This window comes from Motacilla alba, chromosome Z (assembly GCF_015832195.1).
Source record: "Motacilla alba alba isolate MOTALB_02 chromosome Z, Motacilla_alba_V1.0_pri, whole genome shotgun sequence".
NCBI lineage: Eukaryota > Metazoa > Chordata > Aves > Passeriformes > Motacillidae > Motacilla > Motacilla alba.
In genome coordinates this window covers 2,425,130-2,445,657 of record NC_052046.1, presented here as the reverse complement: position 1 = coordinate 2,445,657, position 20,528 = coordinate 2,425,130, and the positions used below count along the sequence as shown (strand labels likewise).

The 20,528-nt window shown below is 41.3% G+C and overlaps 1 protein-coding gene across 4 annotated transcripts in view; it reads right to left on the bottom strand.

Annotated features, from left to right (window-relative positions):
- Nucleotides 1-9,230: 9,230 nt before the first annotated feature.
- ST8SIA5 (ST8 alpha-N-acetyl-neuraminide alpha-2,8-sialyltransferase 5) overlaps nt 9,231-20,528 on the bottom strand; it is a 70,136-nt gene continuing 58,838 nt past the window's right edge. For all 4 annotated transcript variants that reach the window (XM_038124477.1, XM_038124480.1, XM_038124479.1 and 1 more), the window contains 2 exons: nt 17,930-18,022; nt 9,231-16,043 (listed from right to left, as the gene is read on the bottom strand). In XM_038124477.1, the coding sequence (XP_037980405.1) occupies nt 15,581-16,043; nt 17,930-18,022 (556 nt within the window). In that variant the 3' untranslated portion in view covers nt 9,231-15,580. The remainder of the gene's footprint in view (nt 16,044-17,929; nt 18,023-20,528) is intronic.

Sequence of the window (20,528 nt, the reverse complement as noted above, 5' to 3'; positions counted from 1 at the left end):
TATTGTTTCAGCTCGTTTTCTGGAAGGGAAGGAGGGGGTCTGTGTACTTACAGATTTGGGGGCTAATAAAGACAGAAAAGTGAAGACCACTACCCTACCTGCAGACTGTAACCTCTTCCCCAACCACATGATGCCCACTCTTGTTCTGGAAGTGCTGAGCCAGTTCCCTCCTTCAGCTCCTGGGTGCAGATTGCTAAATGAAGCCAGCTGAGAGGGGAGAAAGTTCTTCCCGAGGTCTCAGGTGCTCTCAGCAGAGGAGCTCAGCCAGGAAGGGAGTCGGGGTATTTACATGCCAAAGCCAGCTGGCAGCCCTGACTGAGTTAATGAGGGCTTAAAAAAAATATGAAGCCAGCAAGGACCTATTGACCTCTGAGAGATGGTAAGGAGATTATACAAAATTATTATTTTGTTATTATTATTATTGTTGCTGTTGTTGATGATAATAGCAATGAGAAGAAGAAGAATCAACCACTAATTCAGCCATTGCAGGTTCGCCCAAGAATTCCTTTCTCCCATTTAATTCATTTGACTTTCTCCATACAATAGAGAGTAGATCCATTTTATCCTCTTGTACAAAGGTGGAGAAAACCTGCAGTTTCTGACTTTCAACATCAAAGAAGAGTCAAATCCCCTTCTCAAGGCACAAACCGTGTTTGTTTGATGGAGTCATTCCTGTTTAACTGAGGATATTCAGTCATGAAGACAAATGGCCCTTACAATATTTTTGTGCTTTTCAGCATGCAGACCTCAGCACAGATTCCCTCCCTCTTTCCCCAGCATTTTCTGCTTGGGAAAAGGAACAAAGGACGACCGGGGAGAGCTGTACACGATGGCCAGCTTGTACACTTGACCAAAGGGCAGGTCACTGCTGCTTTGCAACGGGAAGAAAATCAGGTCAGTGCAGGAATTCTTAGGAAAATGTGATGAAGAAACCCTGTGTGGAGGACACCATCTGCTGCTCTTCCTCAGGTCACAACTCACCAGCTGCACTTTCTATTGTAAAACAAATAGTTTTCACTGTAATTAAAACACGGCATAATTACAGGGCTGCTCTTGTGAAGAACTGGCCGCCAACAAAAGGATGTATCACCAGGTCTCTCTGAAAGAGCAAACTTTGAGGTTTAATATTGGATTTTGAAGGCATTAAACTTATCAGCCCTGTCACAGGGGGTGTTAGGAGGGTCTCAAGGTGCTCAAGCCTTAGCTGGGGTGGCACTGCCAGCCCACAGCACCAGGCACGGGTGTTCACCCTGCAGCACACCATCTCTCAGAGAAATAAACTAATTTAGACACATTTAGATTTCTATTTACCTGCCCCAGTTCTCTGTGCCTGTGTTTAGGTGAGCACATACTGAAGTAGTCTTTGCTTTGTTGGCTTTTGTAAATTCAAAAGGACAGACCTTGAAACAAATAATGGAGCTGGTTAGTGAACTCAGCTGCTTCAGAGAGCTAAGGGAACAAAGTATTGGAGACTCTTTGTGTCAGAAGTTCAAAGCTTATTATATCCAATATAAAGAGTATTTTGAGGGGGTGATGGGAGACATAAGAGTGAAAGAGTCAGCCTGAGTCAGGCTTTGGAGTTAATAAATAATAAGATATATTGCAACATGGATTTTGTAAATAGAGAGAACTAACATAAATTCTTTTTACTGACTACTGACTATTTTTCAAGGAATGAAAATGTGCCAGCGCTCATGTATTTGCAAGTTAGTCTGTTATGGAATAAACTGTGAAGAGGAAAATAATCAGCTAAGGAAGGTGTGGGCTGATTCAAGTGTTGGGCAGGGAAAAAGATCAAGGAGGTTTGCTGAAAGGTGAATAAATGAGCCAGAGCTTATCAAATGGAAACCCAGCTTATGCGAAAGATGTGGGAAAAAACCAAAACACAGGAACAGTGAATATAAAGGAAAAGGTTCCATCATTCCTTCAGATGCAAATATGCTCCATAAGCATATGGAGCAGCTCCCAAGCACATGATACCAGTGCCAGCCTGCCCACCTCATCCCTCTCATCCTGGATTTCCTATTTGGCAGCTGTCCTCTGAGTTGGGTTGGGTTTTGCTTTTTTCGGTGTTTTTCATATCAGTCTCATTGACTGTGATAACAAGAGGAAAAACTGCTACTCAGGCACGGCATTAACATCCTCATTAAATAATAAAATTTGTACTTGTGAAATTTTTATAATTTGTCATGTGGTTTTTTTGGTGTCCCTTTGATCTGGCAGCAGTTACATCTCCTGGATATATATTTAACACCAGAGAAAACTCCTCAAAAAGACAGAAAAGCATAAAAACACACTTAGTCAAACCAGGCAGAGGTATTGGTGGGGTGAAGAGGATGTTCCATCACAGAAGGAGTGAGGCCACTGTCAACTGGAGCTGTGGAATTCAGCAAAGAGCAGAGCAACTGTGCCTCATTTACACAAAACCCATCTCAGCTGAGTGGCTTGGGGACAATTTCTGAGCTATTTTGCTGTTAAAGGCAGACTTTCTGCATGGTTGTGAGGGAATGACCACGAGGAGCCGTCCTGCACAGCCAGGAGAGGTGGCCCAGCAGCACACTGATGTGGTGTGAGAGGGTTCTGGCATCCCAAACTGTCTCACACAGCCAGAACCGGGGGGGTTTGAGCAGCTTCCATCCCACAGGAGCATCAATCAGACAATAAGATGGTGACAGAGGCAATTGCTTAATGGCTCCATGGTTAGCACAGGTGGAGATGTGGAACAGTTAAGGATGTGTTCTTGAAGGTAAAGGCAGGGACAACATGCTCAGAGCAAGGAAAGAAATGAGTATGTGGTGAGCAGGAACACTACCCCCTCAAATATGAGCAGGGCAAATTATGAGCTGTGTTTGGGAATGTCTGTGCTTGGCATTTTCCTGTGCTGTTCTTTGCATGGCAGAGCTGACTACATTGATATTTTGAGTTAGATTTTAAGCCAACAGAGCCCTCACACTCCCCTCAGTCCATTCTAGTCTGTAATTTCATGTTGAAAAAAATTCAGAATAATCTGAAATATTTTCTGCAGGGTCATATTTATATATATTTTGATTTCTGGACTGTGGTTTGCAAAGAAAATAACCAACTCTAGTTAGAATTTGAAGACTAATGCTGTCCCAGTCATTGTCAATATGGTCATCTTTGATATGCCTGTCTTGATCTCTTTTTCCTTGAAGCCCTTCTCCTGAAAAAATACCCAGGAAACACTTAAGATATATCTCTGTGTAATAAATAAAGCAGCAACATTAATAGTTAATAGTTAAGCACTTAATAACTGTCTATACAGATATGGCAATAAAGTAAATTAATACTTCAGGGTCCTGATTTGTGTCTCACTTACACTGGTGTTCAAGCACTAAAACTATTGGTTTCTGCTGGGTCATTTACAGACAAGTAGTGGAGGTTAGCCTGACCTTGCATTGCTCCAATAAATACATTACAGCAACAACAGATCTGGAGTCAGAAGGAGTTTGCAACAGTAGCATGGTGTAAATAATACATGGATATTAGAAAAGCAATTAGGTCCCAATATCAGAGCCCATATCATGAGCACAAACTGCTCTGCAACACAAGCTGGGTCTGTGGGGATGAACCGAAATTACAGCCTTACAGATCAGCTGGATGTTCACTCTCTCTGGAGTTATGCAAATCAGCTCCAAGCTTAGGGTCAGCCCCATTTTAATTTTTTTTTTTTTTAAGCAGATCTCTTCAAGGACATGAGTTCATCTTTCAGAGAGAACAATGCCCAGCTTTGGCCCTGGAAAGGTGTGGGATGACATCTCCATTTGGCTCTGGTGCCTCCAGGCTGGTGCAGAGGAGGGAGAACAAAGGCAGGATGGCAAGCAGGAAAACGGCCATCAGACTGATGCCTTTTGCAGGGAACAAAACCAAATCCTGGCCTAAACTGATAAATCTGGGCTGTATTTCTACTAAACAGAGCCTTGGCAAGGAACTGACATGTTGGCTCTACACTGGACGTGCCTGAACTTAGGAGAGACTCATTTCACGCTAAGAATTGTTGCTTTGAATTTGCAGGAGGCACAGACTCAACTTCTCCCAGTCTCTGGTTTTGCACATGTAAATGGAGAATGTGAACAACACACAGCTGTGCTCATCAGTGCTCCCCAGGCTGCTGGAAATCAATGGACAAAGGGAAAGGCTCTCACCCCTGCATTTGCCAGGGTCTTTTCACATCGGGGCTGTGCTTCAAATGTTCAACAAGCAGGATTTTGACAGCAGCTTTAGAAAAAGCTGGGCTGAGCTCTCTACTTGGCAGAAAGCTCATTTTTCACTCAAAAATGATGAAACGTGACACTGTGAGATGAGCCAGATTTGGGTTTCTTGTGCAAAGAGTATGATTAGACCTAAAAAGAGAGAGTCAAGGTTAACAACTCAACCAGACCCACCCACATCTTTGTGATTTATGGATGGATTACAACAAGCTGTCCTTCGTAGCAAGCTCCTTTAAATAGCTGAGATCATGCTATAAATTTATGTAACAAAACCCAACAGTTTTTAATAAAAATAGTCTTGCTTAGGGTAAGGAGGCAGGGCCAAACTATTTTAATGTCATATTTGATTGCTAAGTGAGTGCATCTTGTTTGCTTTTTCCTGCTGGTTGTGCGTATAGAATTAAAAATCAAAAGGCTAATAGGTGAAAACATTGTTAACATGAAGGTTAATTAATCCCCAGAAATCAAATCTTTTGGTCTTGCAGCTACAAAGTTTTCTAATCATAAAAATACATTTTTCAAGCAACAGCTTAGCAATACATAGCAAAACTTTACACTAGGGGTGGCCAAAAAATACTCAGCAGAGGAGATGGAAATGATCTGTGCATAAAGACACACAGCTGGTGCATCAAAGACCCTGCTGAGGACAGTCAGCATCTGGTGAGCTGGTTGAAAACTCACCCAAAACATTTAATGATAAGAGCTTATAAAAATGTAAAAATACATGCCACTTTCTTCAGAGAACCACGGAGTTGCATTTGTACATGTCTGATCAGCCTCTTCTCTGTGACAAAGCTGAGCATCTGCCTGGCAAAATGTCTGCAAACCTATTTGGGTTTAATATTTGGAGTAAATAGTGGCTACTGATGTGATTTCTTACAGAGCACATTGTGTAAGTGCCCTGCCAGTGTCCGTCAGTCTCACCCTTCCACCTTCCATCTCTGGTGCTGAATTTCAACCAAGGCAGACAGCAAGACTTAAACTGCCAGAGGGCAGGGTTAGGTGGGATATTGGGAAGAAATTCTTCCCTGTGAGGGTGGGGAGGCCCTGGCACAGGCTACCCAGAGGAGCTGTGGCTGTTCCATCCCTGGCAGTGTCCAAGGCCACATGGGACAGGGCTTGGAGCAGCCTGGGGTAGTGGAAGGTGTCCCTGCCCATGGCAGGGGGTGGGACTGGATCAGCTTTAGGCACCTTCCAACCCAACCTATCCTATGATTCCATGATATTTACCATCATTTATAGCAGTGGCTCGTCTACTGCTGCCACAACCAGCCAGTCCTGAAGCAATGAGAGGGCCTCAGGGACTCTCTGCTCCCATAAGAATGGAAAATCCAGGGATATCCCTCTGTTCCAAACACCTGCCTTGTTGTGTGCAACTCACTGTGAAAAGTTGCAAGGCAAGAAAGACCAAAGAGCCAATAAACTGTGAGTGCTAAGGAGAAAAAGAAATACATTAAAAAAATGCATCTTCTGCTGAAGGTCAGACAAGCCTGGTGCAGGGGCTATTCTGAGAGTGGTGCAGGGTAATGTGCAGAGCCTCTGTTCAATCTTCCTGTCTCCCTTCTGCTTTTGGGAAGAAAACGAATCAGAAAGATTCCCTCAGGCCATAAATGGCAGCCTTGAGATTGCTGCAACCAAAATTTTTCTGGAGTAATGCACTCTGGCAGAAACACATCCACGTTACCTTGTAGAGAATGCAAACAAGATTCCCAGAAAAAGGCAAGAGGAGCAGTGAGACTCATCCCACTGAAACAGGAGAAAGGAGCTGGTGAACGTAGCAAACTGCACTAAGATATTTAGATGTTTAGATTGGGTACTTTGAAAAAATGGTTCATGTCAAGGGTTGTAAAGCATCAGAACAGAGCATCCAGGAAAGTGGTGGAGTCACCATGCCTGGAAATGCTCTACAAATGTGTGTGTATGACACCTGAGGATTTGGTTTGTGGTGAACGTGGTGGTGGTGCTGGGTTGATGACAGGAATTGGTGACAATAAAGGTCTTTTCCAACAGTAATTCCATGATCCTGTATTCCCTTCAGGGGGTTGTGGCTACACACCCAAATCTCATCAGGAGAGAGGGGCATGTACATGTCCAACGATCTGGAATCAGTAGTTCTGCACAAGCAGCTGACTGTCCACCAAGGACAAAGAGAAATATCTGAGGGTGGTTAATTCCCATTCTCACCACCATCCAAAGAGCCTATTCAATCCGTTTCAAGGTAAGGAGAAATTGAAATTCATCACTATTACAAATCCTTCCCCAGTGTTGCCACATGAAGGAAAAATTGTGAGAGATTTATTAAAGATGTGATTGGGAAGACAGATCTGAAACAAAAATCCCCAAAACCCATTCTGAGTACACAGTATTTCATGAAACACCTAGATGGGAAGTCAAAAATTGAATTAATCTTTTCAGAGGGAAGGGACACATATCCCGTATTTATCATCCTGCACCACATGCTCATGGAAACCTCCAAAGAGCAGGGCATTAGGGACTCAGTATTTCATTTTATCACCTGCTGGTGTCTGTGTAGAGCAGTAAAGATGGCAAATTATTTGCAAAATTATCAGGCTCCCTCAGTGCCTCAGCACTTCTCGAGGGAAATAACGTGCTTAGAAATACAGATATCACCAAGATTAACTTCCAGGGCCTGAAAGGCATTTGCCTGCCTGACCTGAGTGCAGACCATGGCTTTGCCAAGTGATGCTCAGCAAACAAAAATGCTCACGTGGAGCTCCAGACATGAGCTCAGACACCTCAATGGCATTTCACTCACCTTGTCCAGGGGAAGGGTGAACTTCACTCTCCAAAACCTGACTGAGCCCAACAAGGCAGAAAGACTTCTAAAACTGACAATGTGGATGTTTGTACAGCTGACAAAATCTATTCCTTGCAAAAACAAACAGAAGATGCCCCATGAAGGGAAAAAGGTGGATTTTAGCCCCTATTATTTCTAAATATGCAATAAAACCCAGAGAAAACTGGTTTGTGTGGATTAATTTTGTCACCCTCTCTCAGGCCTGGCAGACCACCTTGTATCTTGTATCTGGAAGGCCCTTAATTCACCAGCACATCTGGGGGGGGGTCTCAAAAGGCAGAACTGAATCCCAGGAATTCAGTGGAATTCCGAGACCCTCTTGTCCTTCACCTGCAGGACCAGCTACCCCAACAGCAAGGACCTCTGCACAACTCAGAGGTTCTATTATTGTCTCTGAGGTCTACAGAAGTCTGTATTCACCTTCAACAAAATGCTCATGCTCTCAGCTCAGGGCTAAAACCTGAACTTGCTAAACCAAAAGTTTAAAGGTTTGGAAAAAAGTGAGTGGGGTCTGAAACCTTTCTCATAGGCAGCTTTAGCTCTGACATCCTTGCAACCAGCACCTTCTGCACCTAAAAAGATGACTTAATGTAGTGTTTTACCTCTCTGTGATGGACAATAGCTTCTTTATGGATTAAAATGTTTGTTCTTCTAGCCAGATCCATTGAGATGACTAAAAGATGACTGAGGATGTAGAGCAAGAAAAAACTAAGTGATAAAATTACCTGACTGCTAGCACTTCACCACCCAGGGGCAGATTTGGGTTAGCAGTGCTAGGGAAAAAATAAAGAAAAAAAAAAAAAAAAAGAGCAGCAGATACATAGAAATTCATAAAACTTTCATTCCAAGAGGCACTCCCTACGAGGCATGTGCTGGGAGAAGGGAGGTCAGTACCTGCCTGGCTACATCTGGCAGGGGCCACAACCCAAAAACATCTTGCTGGGCACCCTTGGGAGCTCACGGAAGCAGAAGGAACCACTTAATCACGAGCACAGAGCTGAAATCTGACTCTCAGTACCACACAGCACTGCCGAGGCCAAAAATACAAGCTGTCAATACCAGTCTGAGGGAATACCAGCAGAAGGGCCATTTATTACTTCCCCTGTTTCTTCTGCTCTTTCCCTAAGTGCCCACTTCTGGGCACTGTCAGACTGTGGTGAAACATCTCTGTAATTCACTACAGCTTTTTATGGAGACTTTCTTGGAGCCAAGGCTGCAAATGCCACTGAGGAAAATGACGGATGCTGCAGGCTTTAGGAAATTAACCATTCTTTGATTGCTTGCTTAGCTGAGCAATTTGCAGTGTGATAGACAGAAATTATATCATCCAGTGTCAATTTGTCTATTCATTTTTCCCTCTCCACATGCTTCCTCTCCTTGATTGAATAATCACTAACAATAATCACAAGCATCTGGGGGAAGGAAGTACATCCATCAGTTTTAATGTCAGCAAGAATGAGGGCTGGTTCCTCCAGCATTCACCACAGCTCTGCATCTTCAAAGTCATTTACATTTTCCTTATACCAGCACTAATACCCAGATTGTATTATTTCTGTTACGTACTCCCATTTCAGTTTATAATCTAGGAACAATGGAACGGCAATTGGGAAAATACCCAGTTTCAAAAAATAGATGGTTGTTTCATCTGCTATCACGCATTACCACAAATATTTTTACATCTATATTTTAATTCTCTGAGAATGTTGATGGAAATGTAAACTTGAAAGACTGAGGCTGAATAAGGCAGACCAGATCCAAAGAAGATGATTTTATACGAAGGATGAAGACAGTAGAGGACAGAGCTGTTAGGAAGGTGTAAGTAGGCAAATCCCAGGGATTGCAGAGGCTTTTCAAAGGCTGTCTGTGCACAGCTTGATATTTCCAGCAATAAATTACTTTACTGTGTCTAGATATTTTGTAGACAACAGTCCAGAACATATACCGAATATTCAGGGATCAAAATACCAAATTCTCAGTTTGTATGGTTGCATAACTCTAAATATACTTTTATATATATATATATATAAATGATGCTATATTATCATATAATTCCACAGTGACATTCTCTAGTTTTGTGAACAAATTTCTACCAGCTGATATTCCAACTCCCCCTGTTCAGGGACACAGAACAGCAGAAAATACAAAATCATTTTGAAGGCACAATAAGTGGCCCAATGATTGCCTTTCCCAGGAAACTCTTAAAGTGGTTTGTTTATTCAATAGAATTAAATCATCTTTCAAACACAGTGACACAGACAAAAAAAACCAAACAAACCCAAAAACCCCTGATTACTGTTCTAGTTATGGCTTACAGCAATTGATAGGCTTTCTATCACAACCATAGTACAGCTACAGAAACAATAATAAGCCAAAATTACAAGGTGTAAGGTTGACAAAATAAAGGTCAGCCAAAGGACACAAGAGACTAACATCATCATAAAACCAACATGACTCTGCATGGATTTCTTCACCCTCACTGCCACTGCCTTACAGAAACAACAAACATGAAACAGCTTTATTTTTGTCATAGCCCAAGCTCCCCTACAATGAAGACACAAAGTTTTACTCCAGTATTCCCAAAATAAGCATTTGTTTCCCACCAGGTAAAATCAGGGATATACTCAACAGGCAGCAGTTGCTCAGTACAATTTACATGGGCTCAATGCAGAGGCTTGATCAGGAACCTCAAGGTTGACAGCAAGAAGGGCCCAGAAAATGAAGCAAAATTCACCAGATTTTTGTCCTGTCCCAGACAGAGAAGGGATTTTTCTCCCTCCCCTCATCTCTAAGGGGACAGGCTTAAATGCACACCTAAGTGTGAATCACTTGGCCAACACAAGGTCAACAAATAGGGATTAATTCTGCCTGTTCCATGCTGATAAGAAGGAATTAACCAGAGTCTTCACAAGCTGTATGGAGCACTGGAGATACTTCAGTGTCTTGGTCCATCAGTCAGTTTCAGGTACAGCAAACATCTCGAGAACCAGCCAATGCAGCATCTGATTTTTTCTGGCTTAATTTGTCTCTGTTTTACATGCTAACACATTTTACAGTGATTAGTACAGTCAAAAATGTACATCAGCTTACCCAAAGACCAAACACTGAGAACATGTATGGCTTCTAAATAGAAAGTCAGACACACTGGTAACATATTTACATCTTTCAATCCTTGAAGTGCTGAGGCAGATTGGTCTTTCTTCAAGCTTCCCACTGTGGCCCAGTCCCTCATTTCTCATGTTTCTTGGGTGCTCACAGCTTTGGGGAGCATGGGAGATGCTGACAGCCTGGGGCCCAGGCTCCCTCAACCTAATGCCTCTTGTACATTTGGATTTCCCTTAAGTTTATTTTTAAAAGCACTTAAGTACAATTTCAGTTTTGAAGAGAATCAGGTTTGGTTTTTTTTATTATTTTTATTTTTAATGACATGCAGACAACACAGGATGCCAAGCAAGCTCACCCACATTAGACAGGATGATAACAAGACACAAAATGATAATAATCTGGGAGGGTTTTTTGGGAGATGCAGGTTATTGGCTTGGCTTAAAAGCACTGATGTAAGGCCTGAATTCTCTTTCTTCTGAACCCAAATATGAATGTTGTGGTGGCTTCAAAGGTAGTAGGCTGCATCCTGCCTTGAACACAATCATATCACTGACAAATTCTATACAGGCATTTTAAAGCAAGCAGAAAAAAAACCCTCTTTTCCTGAGGCCTATGGTTCACATACATACAGCCAGGTACAGGGGGCTCATGCATGATTTACACCATCATGATGAAATGCTTTGCATAGATGAGTTTGCAAAGATGAATTGATGAAATCTGGAAGGGAGAGTGACAGTCACAACACTTCTGCTTCCAGGGAAGCTTGTTCTTTACTGATGCCATTAAAAACATGATATTGCTGCTGCACTGTATCTAAAGCATATTAAAAAGTGTATCTGAAATCAAGTGAGGGGAAAAAAGAGGCTGCTCATCTTGCCCAAGATCAAGGCCCATTTCTGGAGCGCACAAAAATTTCCACCCAGTTCACTGGATTTTGTAAAGGCCCTAAGCATAAATACTGACTTCTTTATTCCTGAAACTCAGCTCGCTCCAGAATTTCCCAGGGAACTTGGGAATTCAGCAACCCTTTAAGGATTGCTGAATTTTGCTGTTTCCTTTTTCCTATGCTTGTAAAAGCTCCAAGGCTCTCTGCCCACTCAAATGCGAGTGAGGTGGGGAAAAGGCCCATTTCAGAGCACTTCACATTCGCTACCCAAGCAGACAAGTGGACAAGCCACCTGGGCTCAGAAGATCAGAAAGGACAGATTCCCTGCCTCTCCACCTCAGTTTCCCTGGCAGACAAAGCAGAGATTGCTCCTTGCTGCCAGGGAGGGCTGAGCACGGGCAGCCCACCCACGCAGCTGCATCACCACCAGCTCTCCTGCCTCCAAGGCTTGAGCAGCCCTTACACTGATTCACCAAACACCCACAGAGGGGACTATTCTTGGAGCTGATTTCCTTCCGTCTACTACATCTGGCCATCCCGAGTCACCTCGAATTCATCATCAGCCGAGCCTGCAAGAGGGTGGATTTTTCAAGGGCTGGAGGAGCCACCCCTGATTGCTGCAAGCTGTGAAACTTCGTCTGTTGTCTCTGCCATGTTATTCCAGGGCACTAAAGGCTCTGGAGCAGCGTTGTGCTTGCAGCATCCTATATTCCCTTCACATTGTTTCTCAAGGAGACCATGCTCAGCACGGTGTCTCTCCTCATTGAGATAGCAGCAGAAGGAGCTGCTGCTGTCATGGCATGGTTCTCCCTTTTGCAATTCATGAGCTGGCTTTGACAACTCTGTTGCAATCACAGGAAATATGCTAAAATATTATAATGGCCCTATCGCCATTGAAGCCATTCTGTCCAACAGCAAAGTTGGATTTCATGAATCAAAAGCAATCAGCTAAACTATTCCAGCTAAATACTTCCTTCCTTTTGATGACAGCACTGGCAGATTCATAAGCCTCCTCTGTTGACCCGACAATAAAGTCAAAGCAATCCTAGTTATCATTTCCAAGTCAACTTGCATTGCCAGTGTATGCAGTATCAGGAACTTCTTAAGGGATTCTCCTAAATAATGTGAGGGATTGGGGATTAAACCATAACATTTTCTCTCTGCCTGTCTCAGGCTTCATATCCTCAGCAGCAGAGCTGAGATTTCAGCTGAAGCTCAGGATGTGGTACCAGACAGCTGACAGCCTTTCTTCATGGACAGATCAGAATTATTGGTGGAGGGATTTCTCTGGGGCCTGAAGACTTTTTTTTCTGGGAAAGCACAACGTGCTACACACATCTTTTACTTGCAGCAAACACACCTGACAGTCACTTCTTATCACTCATCTATCCTGTTGTTCAGAGGTTAAGATTGGACATTTGGAGCTTAGACCTCATGGGAGAAGGGAAAACAAAACCAGCCCCAAACTCAGACAAATGATAGATGTCAAAAGAATATTTTCTTATGCTCAGCACACAAAAGAATGATGGCAGAAACCAAGGAGGGTCCTTCTTTCTGCAAAAGCCCTTCTACATATGGCATTTCTGACAAATGCCATAGTTTTGCAATCATTTTTTGAGCAACACCTGAAAAATCAATCAGAAAGTGAACATGTTGCAACATGTATTTCATCCCAAGGACTATTTTATATATATTTAATTAATTATCTTTCTGGCTTGCAAATCACTCCTTAACTGTACACCTATGTACACCTTCACAGAAATATCTGGGCCTGTTTCTGCAGCCCTACACAAATAAAATGCCCACCCACCTGAATGGGGGCTCTTTTCAGATAAATGTGGCAAGATTGGGCCTTTGGTGCATATGTGCAAGTAACCTGCACACACTTCTTAAAATCATTAAAAAAATATAGTAGCTATAGATTTATAAGCAATCAAAATCTAAACACAGTAACACTGCACTTATTACAGTGAATGTACATTGCTCATTTATATGAAGCAAACAATGGAAAGGAAATGTCTGTGACCCTGTATTTACAGATTAACTGTAAATGCAGTTTTGCTTATCCTTTTGTCTGTCCAAAAGGATTTCTTGCAACTAAAAAGAGGGATTTGCACTGTTTCTATCAACATATGGATGCTTCTCAAGTGCTTTCCCATCTTTTTTGAAGTGCCTTTTGCAATGTATCAGACTCCTTTCAGTTGGTTTTGTTCACTTCCATCACCATAGTAAAGAAGAATCTCTTACTAAAGAAGGTAACCTTAGCAGAGCAGCAGCAGCAAAGCAAACCTGAAGCCACTACTAGTCCCAAATCAGGCAGAATTAGGAGTAAGGGCTCTAAGTACCAGCTTCAGTGTCATTACTGTTATCATAAAACAATGCACAGCGAGACGGCCAACCTGCAGTGTCACATTGCTCTCTAAATAGCACTTTCATCACAGCACTTCATTGTCAAAGCCCTTTGCACACAAATTTACAGAACACAGCAAAGACAAAGATCTCTTTTGCATATTGAGTCAAGGAAACCATTTCACCTGCAGGTGGATGGGGGTGCTGCCTATTTCACAGGTAGACGATACGAGGGGGTGCTCAATAACACGCAGTGTAACTGTAAGATCTAAAACACATCACCACAAATAACATATTAAGCTTAAGCACTGGTCCTTCACTTGCCCCTGGCTGGTGTTTCCCAGGTGAGTACTGACTCCTTCGTCAAGGATATGGGTTGCTTCTAAAGTAATCAAACCTCAGGAGTGTAGTGTAAATAAAGTGCACTCTCACATACCATCCAGGTCACTGCTGGCCAGCAGGGGCTTTTGAAATGGTGGCCAACGTGCTTTCACTTTCTTTGTGATCATTTTATCTGTAGTGTGAGTAACTTGCACAGCTCTCAGCACAGCACAGAGGCTTTTAAAAGAAGCTTTGTGCATTCATGCATAACAAAGTCAAAATGCAAGCCCATATTTGGATTTAAACCCTTTCCCCACCAGCCCCCCGCACCAAAAAAAAAAAAAAAAAAAATCCCTCATACAGAACTTTAAACTTCAAATCCTTGATCAAAGATCTTATAATCTACACAAGACAAGACAAGGCAACAGCCCTAGTGCTTCAGACTAAGAAGTTAGACAGGGAAACTCTGTTACTTTAACTATGCCAGCACAGCTGGAACAGCAAACCTCACCTCCTGTGTATGCAGCCATACCAGTACGAAAGGGCATATACCAGCAGCCTGCTACAGCAAAACAAACTCCAGCCACTTGTGGCTTCTGCTCTGCTTCAGGATTTTGTCAACTTTAGCAGGTGAAAAATTAGGCTTGGCATACCTGACAGAGCTACACTGATGACATTTAAAGAATACACCACCAGCCCTTTTACTATCCTAATAACATTCTCAATATACAAAAATGCCACATTAAGACATCTGACATCTCAAGATGCAAAATTTTAAAATAAGCATCATAATCTAAGCCACAAAATAACTTCTCTGAATTTTAACTTCATTTCCTGACATTAACATATTACAGATACCTGAAAGTGTTAACTCAACCTGTACAACAGTGAATCAACATTCAGATACTTTTACAAAGTCTCTAATAAAAATCAATGAGAAAATGTTTTTTTTCCTTATCTTATGCTGGACCAAAAAATCAACTTGCAAAATAGAACTATGTAATCCCCTTGCTCTTCATCTCAAGAAAACCTTGTGAAGGAGCTTGTTTTTTCAGCAAGGACTCCAATGTGATGCTGAGATGGTGGCTGTAGGAGGAAGCGCACACATTGCCATGTGTTAGCCAGAAGGAAAGCATCACAGACAAGGAGAAAGGAAGCACAGTCAGCAGAGGAGAACAGAAATGCAAGGCGCAAGAAGGAAGAAAAAACAATCTCTAAAACAGTATCACGACATGATTCACACAGTTACCTGTTGCTGTGAATGGGAGTTCAACATTCTGTTCTATCCTGGTTGAAAAAATTCATAAAGTGATTTTGTTTATTCCTAACACATCTATCTGCTATTTTTGATCAACACTTTGTGACATTACAGAACAAAGATTTTAAGTTATATATCCCCATTAAGCTATAATGCTAAAGAGTATTTTCAAAAATCTAAAGGCCAGAGAACAGAGTGTTCAATAACATCTGGCAATACCCCAAGGTACTCGATTCAGAAACCTATGTAAAGTCACATAATCTATACTAAAATTCTCCACCTCGGTTTTTCCTCAAAAGTTTGGTGCTTTTCTCCATAGTGAAATGATAAATACATTAATGTGCTCTATTTATCCCTAAATGTATTGTAAATGTGCTTCTTATCTGACTTGCTTTCCAGGACAGCATGTACCCTGGGGCACAGGAGTTTTGCTTCTCCCACACTGTTACGGACCCAACTCTGCTAGCAGGAAAGATGCTGGTGTCCTAGATCTTATGGGATGCAATGCCTTGAGGAAATTTATATCAAACAATTATTGCATAATCTCGGGCTGTAACAAAACCTCCTACACCGTACACAGGCCATCGAGCTCCCGCCACACTCTCGCAGTGTCCCTGTCAGCTGCAGGTCCCCGTGTGAACCCGCAGGATCCCCTTGCTGTGCATGTGGAGGAAGTTGAATATCTCCGAGGGCATCGCGTGGAAGCCGGGGCGAGGCTTCACGTTGTCGTAGTAGTGGTGAGTTATAAAAATCCCTGAGGGGTTCATGGGGAAGGCCCAGAAGCCGAAGAGGTGCACCTCCTCGCAGAGCTCCAGGGCCGCAGTCACCAGGATCAGCCCGGTGCTGACCCGCTTGGCCCGCACGCCCTGGCCGAGCCAGTAGCGCGAGACGTTGATGAGATACTGGGGGTGGAAGTAATAAACTGCCTGCTGGGACTCGAAGTCGTCCAGGACGTACTTGACGCGGATGGACACGTCCGTGTTGCGCGTGTTGTAGAAGGCCGGCAGCAGCACGGAGGCGTTCTCGTACACCTGGAGCACGTCGTAGAAGGGCTTCCTCCACTTCTCCAGCTTGTGGAACCTGCAGGGGAGAGGGTGCGGGTGATGGTCAGACCGTTCCCAGCAAGAAACACCCCGTGGGCTTTCACTGGAATATTTCTGACACAGGGATGATTGAGATGATGTTTCCCGTTGATGGCTTCCCATTATCAATGGGAGTGAACTTATAACATAGCATCAGCATGCAATGTAGGGTAGAAATCACCTACCTCTAGAAAAGTATTAAAAAATAAAAGAATTTTTTTAAAATTTGTTTTTAAATTTTTTTTAAAAAATTAATTTTTTTAATTAAAAAAAATTAAAAATTCATAATTGAGAGGATGCTTCCCGTTGATGGCTTCCCATTATCAATGGGAGTGAACTTATAACATAGCATCAGCATGCAATGTAGAGTAGAAATCACCTACCTCTAGAAAAGTATTAAAAAATAAAAGAATTTTTTTAAAATTTGCTTTTAATTTTTTTTTTAATTTAATTTTTTTAATTAAAAAAAATTAAAAATTCATAATTGAGAGGATGCTTCCCATTGATGGCTTCCCATTTTCAATGGGAGTGAACTTATAACATAGCATCAGCATGCAATGTAGGGTAGAAATAACGTACCTCTAAAATAGTATAAAAAATAAATAATTTTTTAAAAATTTTGATTTATTTTTTTTTTATTAATTTTTTTAATTAAAAAAAATTAAAATTCATAATTGAGGTTATGCTTCCTGTTGATGGCTTCCCCTTGTCAATGGGAATGAACCTAGAATGTAGCATCAGCATGAAATGTAGGGTAGAAATTTACATACCTCTAAAAAAATATAGAAAAAATAAAATACTTTTTTTAAAAAAATTTGGTTTTAACATTTTTTTTAGAAATTTAATTTTTTAAATTAAAAAATTTAAAAATCATGATTGAGATGATGCTTCCCATTGATAGCTACCTGTTATCAATGGGAATGGATTTGTAGCCACAGCATCAGCATGAAATATAGGGTAAAAATTACATACCTCTAAAAAAGTATAAATAAATATAAACCATATTTTAAATTTTTTTTAATTTTAAAAAATATTTTTAAAATAAAAAATTTAAAAATTCATAATAACTTCATATAACCAATAAATTGTGGATATTTCTGATCACATCTCCCTTCTCATGGTATTATTAGAGGTACATAATTTTTCCAAGCTCTTTGGTGCACGGTGCAGTACAGAGCTGTATAAAAAAGTGGCCAACACCAAAGCTAGCAAGTGTTTAAAATGTCTAACCGTAACATTTTTAAAAGAAATCCAAAGTCACAGAAATTATTTTATGTTGCTTGATAAAAAAAATGCATCCCCCCACATTGAGAATGGAAAGGAGTAATGAGCCCCATGGTCCCAAAAATATCGCAAGGCAGCATTAGGGCATTAACAAATTTAAGATTAAAATCACCTAATCAGTCCTGTCTACAGTGAAGTTTCACTGACATTTCCTTAAAACATGTGACAATGTGTGTTACTTTATTTACTTGATATTCTTAATTTTCCAAAGTTAATGATTCTGATCCTATGACTTCAGCATTTCGGGTGGGGTCCAGTTTCTTTCACCCTGGTTGTTTCTAAGATGTTTGACTGGGACTTGCAAGCAGAGCAGGGGAAGGATGGCTCTGTTGTTTTAATTTAATTTTAGCTCATTGCCTTTCCATTTTCTATCATCAAGGTGTGGGTTTAAGTGTTTAACACATTTCTGCAACTTGTTACTTATTCAATTCAGAACGAAATGTATGATTCATAGTGATGGCATTAAAGTAGGATTTGGGAAAAAATTCTGTGTAACAGAATTAAGTTGAAGGCAGATTTGGGAAATCAAGAGAAAATTTAAAACAAAAACAAAAACAAAAAACAAAACAAACAAACAAACAAAAAAACCCCAGAAATAACCTCTCAGTGATTATACTGGGATTGACTGTCACAACATCTGTCTTCACCCCAACGTCCATGAAGTATTTCTCAGATATAGGAGGCAAATTGCATCTGTAAAAAAGAGAAATTAGTAAGAAAGTTTAAAAATTTCTTTGACCTTTTCAGGACTAGTAAATAAAATTTATTTAAGCATTTCTGCCAAGCAACAAATCTAGAAACAGAGTGAGAATTTAAAATTGTATCAAAACATGTTGATGCCCAAACTGTGCAATGATCTAACAAGTTCTTGAGGGCTGTGTGAAGACCTCTCTTGTTCCCTCACCTGTGAGAGATGAACCCTCTTTGCAGGTGTAGCCAATGCTCATTTTGCCTCCTTAATAACAATTTACCTATTTACTCTGGCAGTTTAGGATGCAAAATGGATTAAAGCTCCAAGGCCAATCAGCCTATAAAATCAAAGGCTTGCTGAGCAGTAGTTGAGATGTATTCAATAATTAATGAACTATATCTAAAACACTGCCTTTAAGATGCTCTGGTTTATACCCAGGAGAATTTAGGGGAAATGTTCCACAAGAGAGAAATCAATCCAGACCTGATTAATCCCAAACTATCTGCTTCACTTCCTTTTCCATTTATAAGCATCTCCCAAACATGGTGTAATAGCAGCAATTCTGACTCTACAAGTTCACCAGAGGACATCAAAGTTATTGGAAGCAAACTTGTGAGATTTGCAAGCCTTGACTGTGCCCAGCCTCCATTCACCTTGGCCTTGTCCTAGATACATCATCTCGCAAAATTTAGAGCCTCTCTCAAGAGATGCTGAAGTTACTGAAATGCACACTCACAAACTATCACACTGTCTTTCCTTCCAAAGGAAATCCAGCTGAAAAAAAACTTCAGCATACGTTTTCGGGGATGAAACGTGGTCGGGCAACTGGTTTTACACTCAATTTGAGCTGGAGTTAGGCACAGAGTGATGCTTTGAAAGCTTTTTGAAGTGACCCGCAAGCCTCAATTAAAAGGATCACTGTGAAGACCCCCCACATCTCAAAAATACGGCTGTGCCTCATTCTCAAAGTTGTCCATATTGCTGAAAAACAGGGCTGAGTAAAAACTGTGATGGTGTTTAGGGTAAGAGATGCTTACTGTTTTTACAGTGCCACAGTTCAGCTGACAGGATAATTTCTCAGTCAAAGAGAGAGGAGAGCTTGGGGAGCAGAAGAATTCACAAAATTCCTCCAAAGTCCTTTAACACTCAAAAGGTTCACATCCACCTTATAGACAGTCCATCTTTATCTGGTCAGAGAATTGGTTTTGGCTATCCTTTTCATAGATAATGCCATTTCTAGCACTTTCTTCTGCTGGGTCATGACACTCATGACACTCACTGGGCACCCCCAGTATCACTTAGCACTGGGCACTGTGCTTATTAGATGATATTTGAGGAGGGTTTTCAGATAATCAGCTTCAATGTTTCTGAACAGGAAATTCACACCAGGATGTAGAGTGACTGAATTTTTTGAAGGTGAAAATGCCTTATAAAAATGGTCCCGTCTGCACAAACTGTACTTTTGTCACAAGACTCCAAAAACTCATCCTCACCAAGAGAGCAGTCCCATCTCTAAATTCACCCAGTGTTTCACCACAGAGCTCTGCTCTGGCCAGTAGATGGAGACAGACAGTAACTACTGGTAAATGCAACCCTGGTGTGTATTTTATATATTCTAATGTACTATAACTAATTGCTTTCAGAATTTACTTCACAGAACAATCCTGGCTGCATGCTGCTGGCCACAAGAAGGTATTGCTGAATGTAATCAGGGCTCCATAAACAGCTTGTGAAATATTTTAAATAATTTCACTGGTGGCCAAGATGATGATTCCTGATAGTTTGGTGGAGTGGTGACTGGAAAGCAGATGTGCTCAAGATGACCTTGAACACAAGCTTTACTTAAAAACTGACCCTGAGTTTTAAAACACTGCCACATCTTTTTGCATAATCCATATTTTGGAGCTGGTGAACCTGGGGTTTCTTTGGCACTGATATGTTTATTCATATTCCAGTTCTGACTAAGCCTCTATTTAATTGTTACAGTTACCAAACACACCCCAGTTTCCAAGTTCTGTAATAATCTCCTCTTTTTTTTCACTGGTTTTGGTACCATTCAAGGAAGAGTAGCAGGGGTATAACAGGACCTCTACTAAAAGTCCTTAAACATTAATGAGATTTGCCAGACATATTTCAGCTTCTGCTTAAAAGGTTGCCATCTCCACGTGTCACATGGGCTGCTCCTTTCATCCATACTTACGGTTGTGATCCAACACAACAGCAGGCAATCTACAGTAATTATTTAATGCACATGGAGTACACTGGGCTTTCAAGGAAGAAGTTATGTGAAGCCTGGACAGACTTTTTTTTCATTGAAAGCTAAGATAATAGTTTTCTGTAAAGTTGGAATAAGAGGAAGACACAGGGGTCTGAAAATAACGAATCCTGAATGTAGGACCTGTAAAATTTTCTCATATGATGTCAAATTAAATTAAGACTGCACTGAACCAAAATCTGAGTTAATTTTTGCTGGTGGGAAGTCAGAGAAATTAATTGTTTTATGCATGG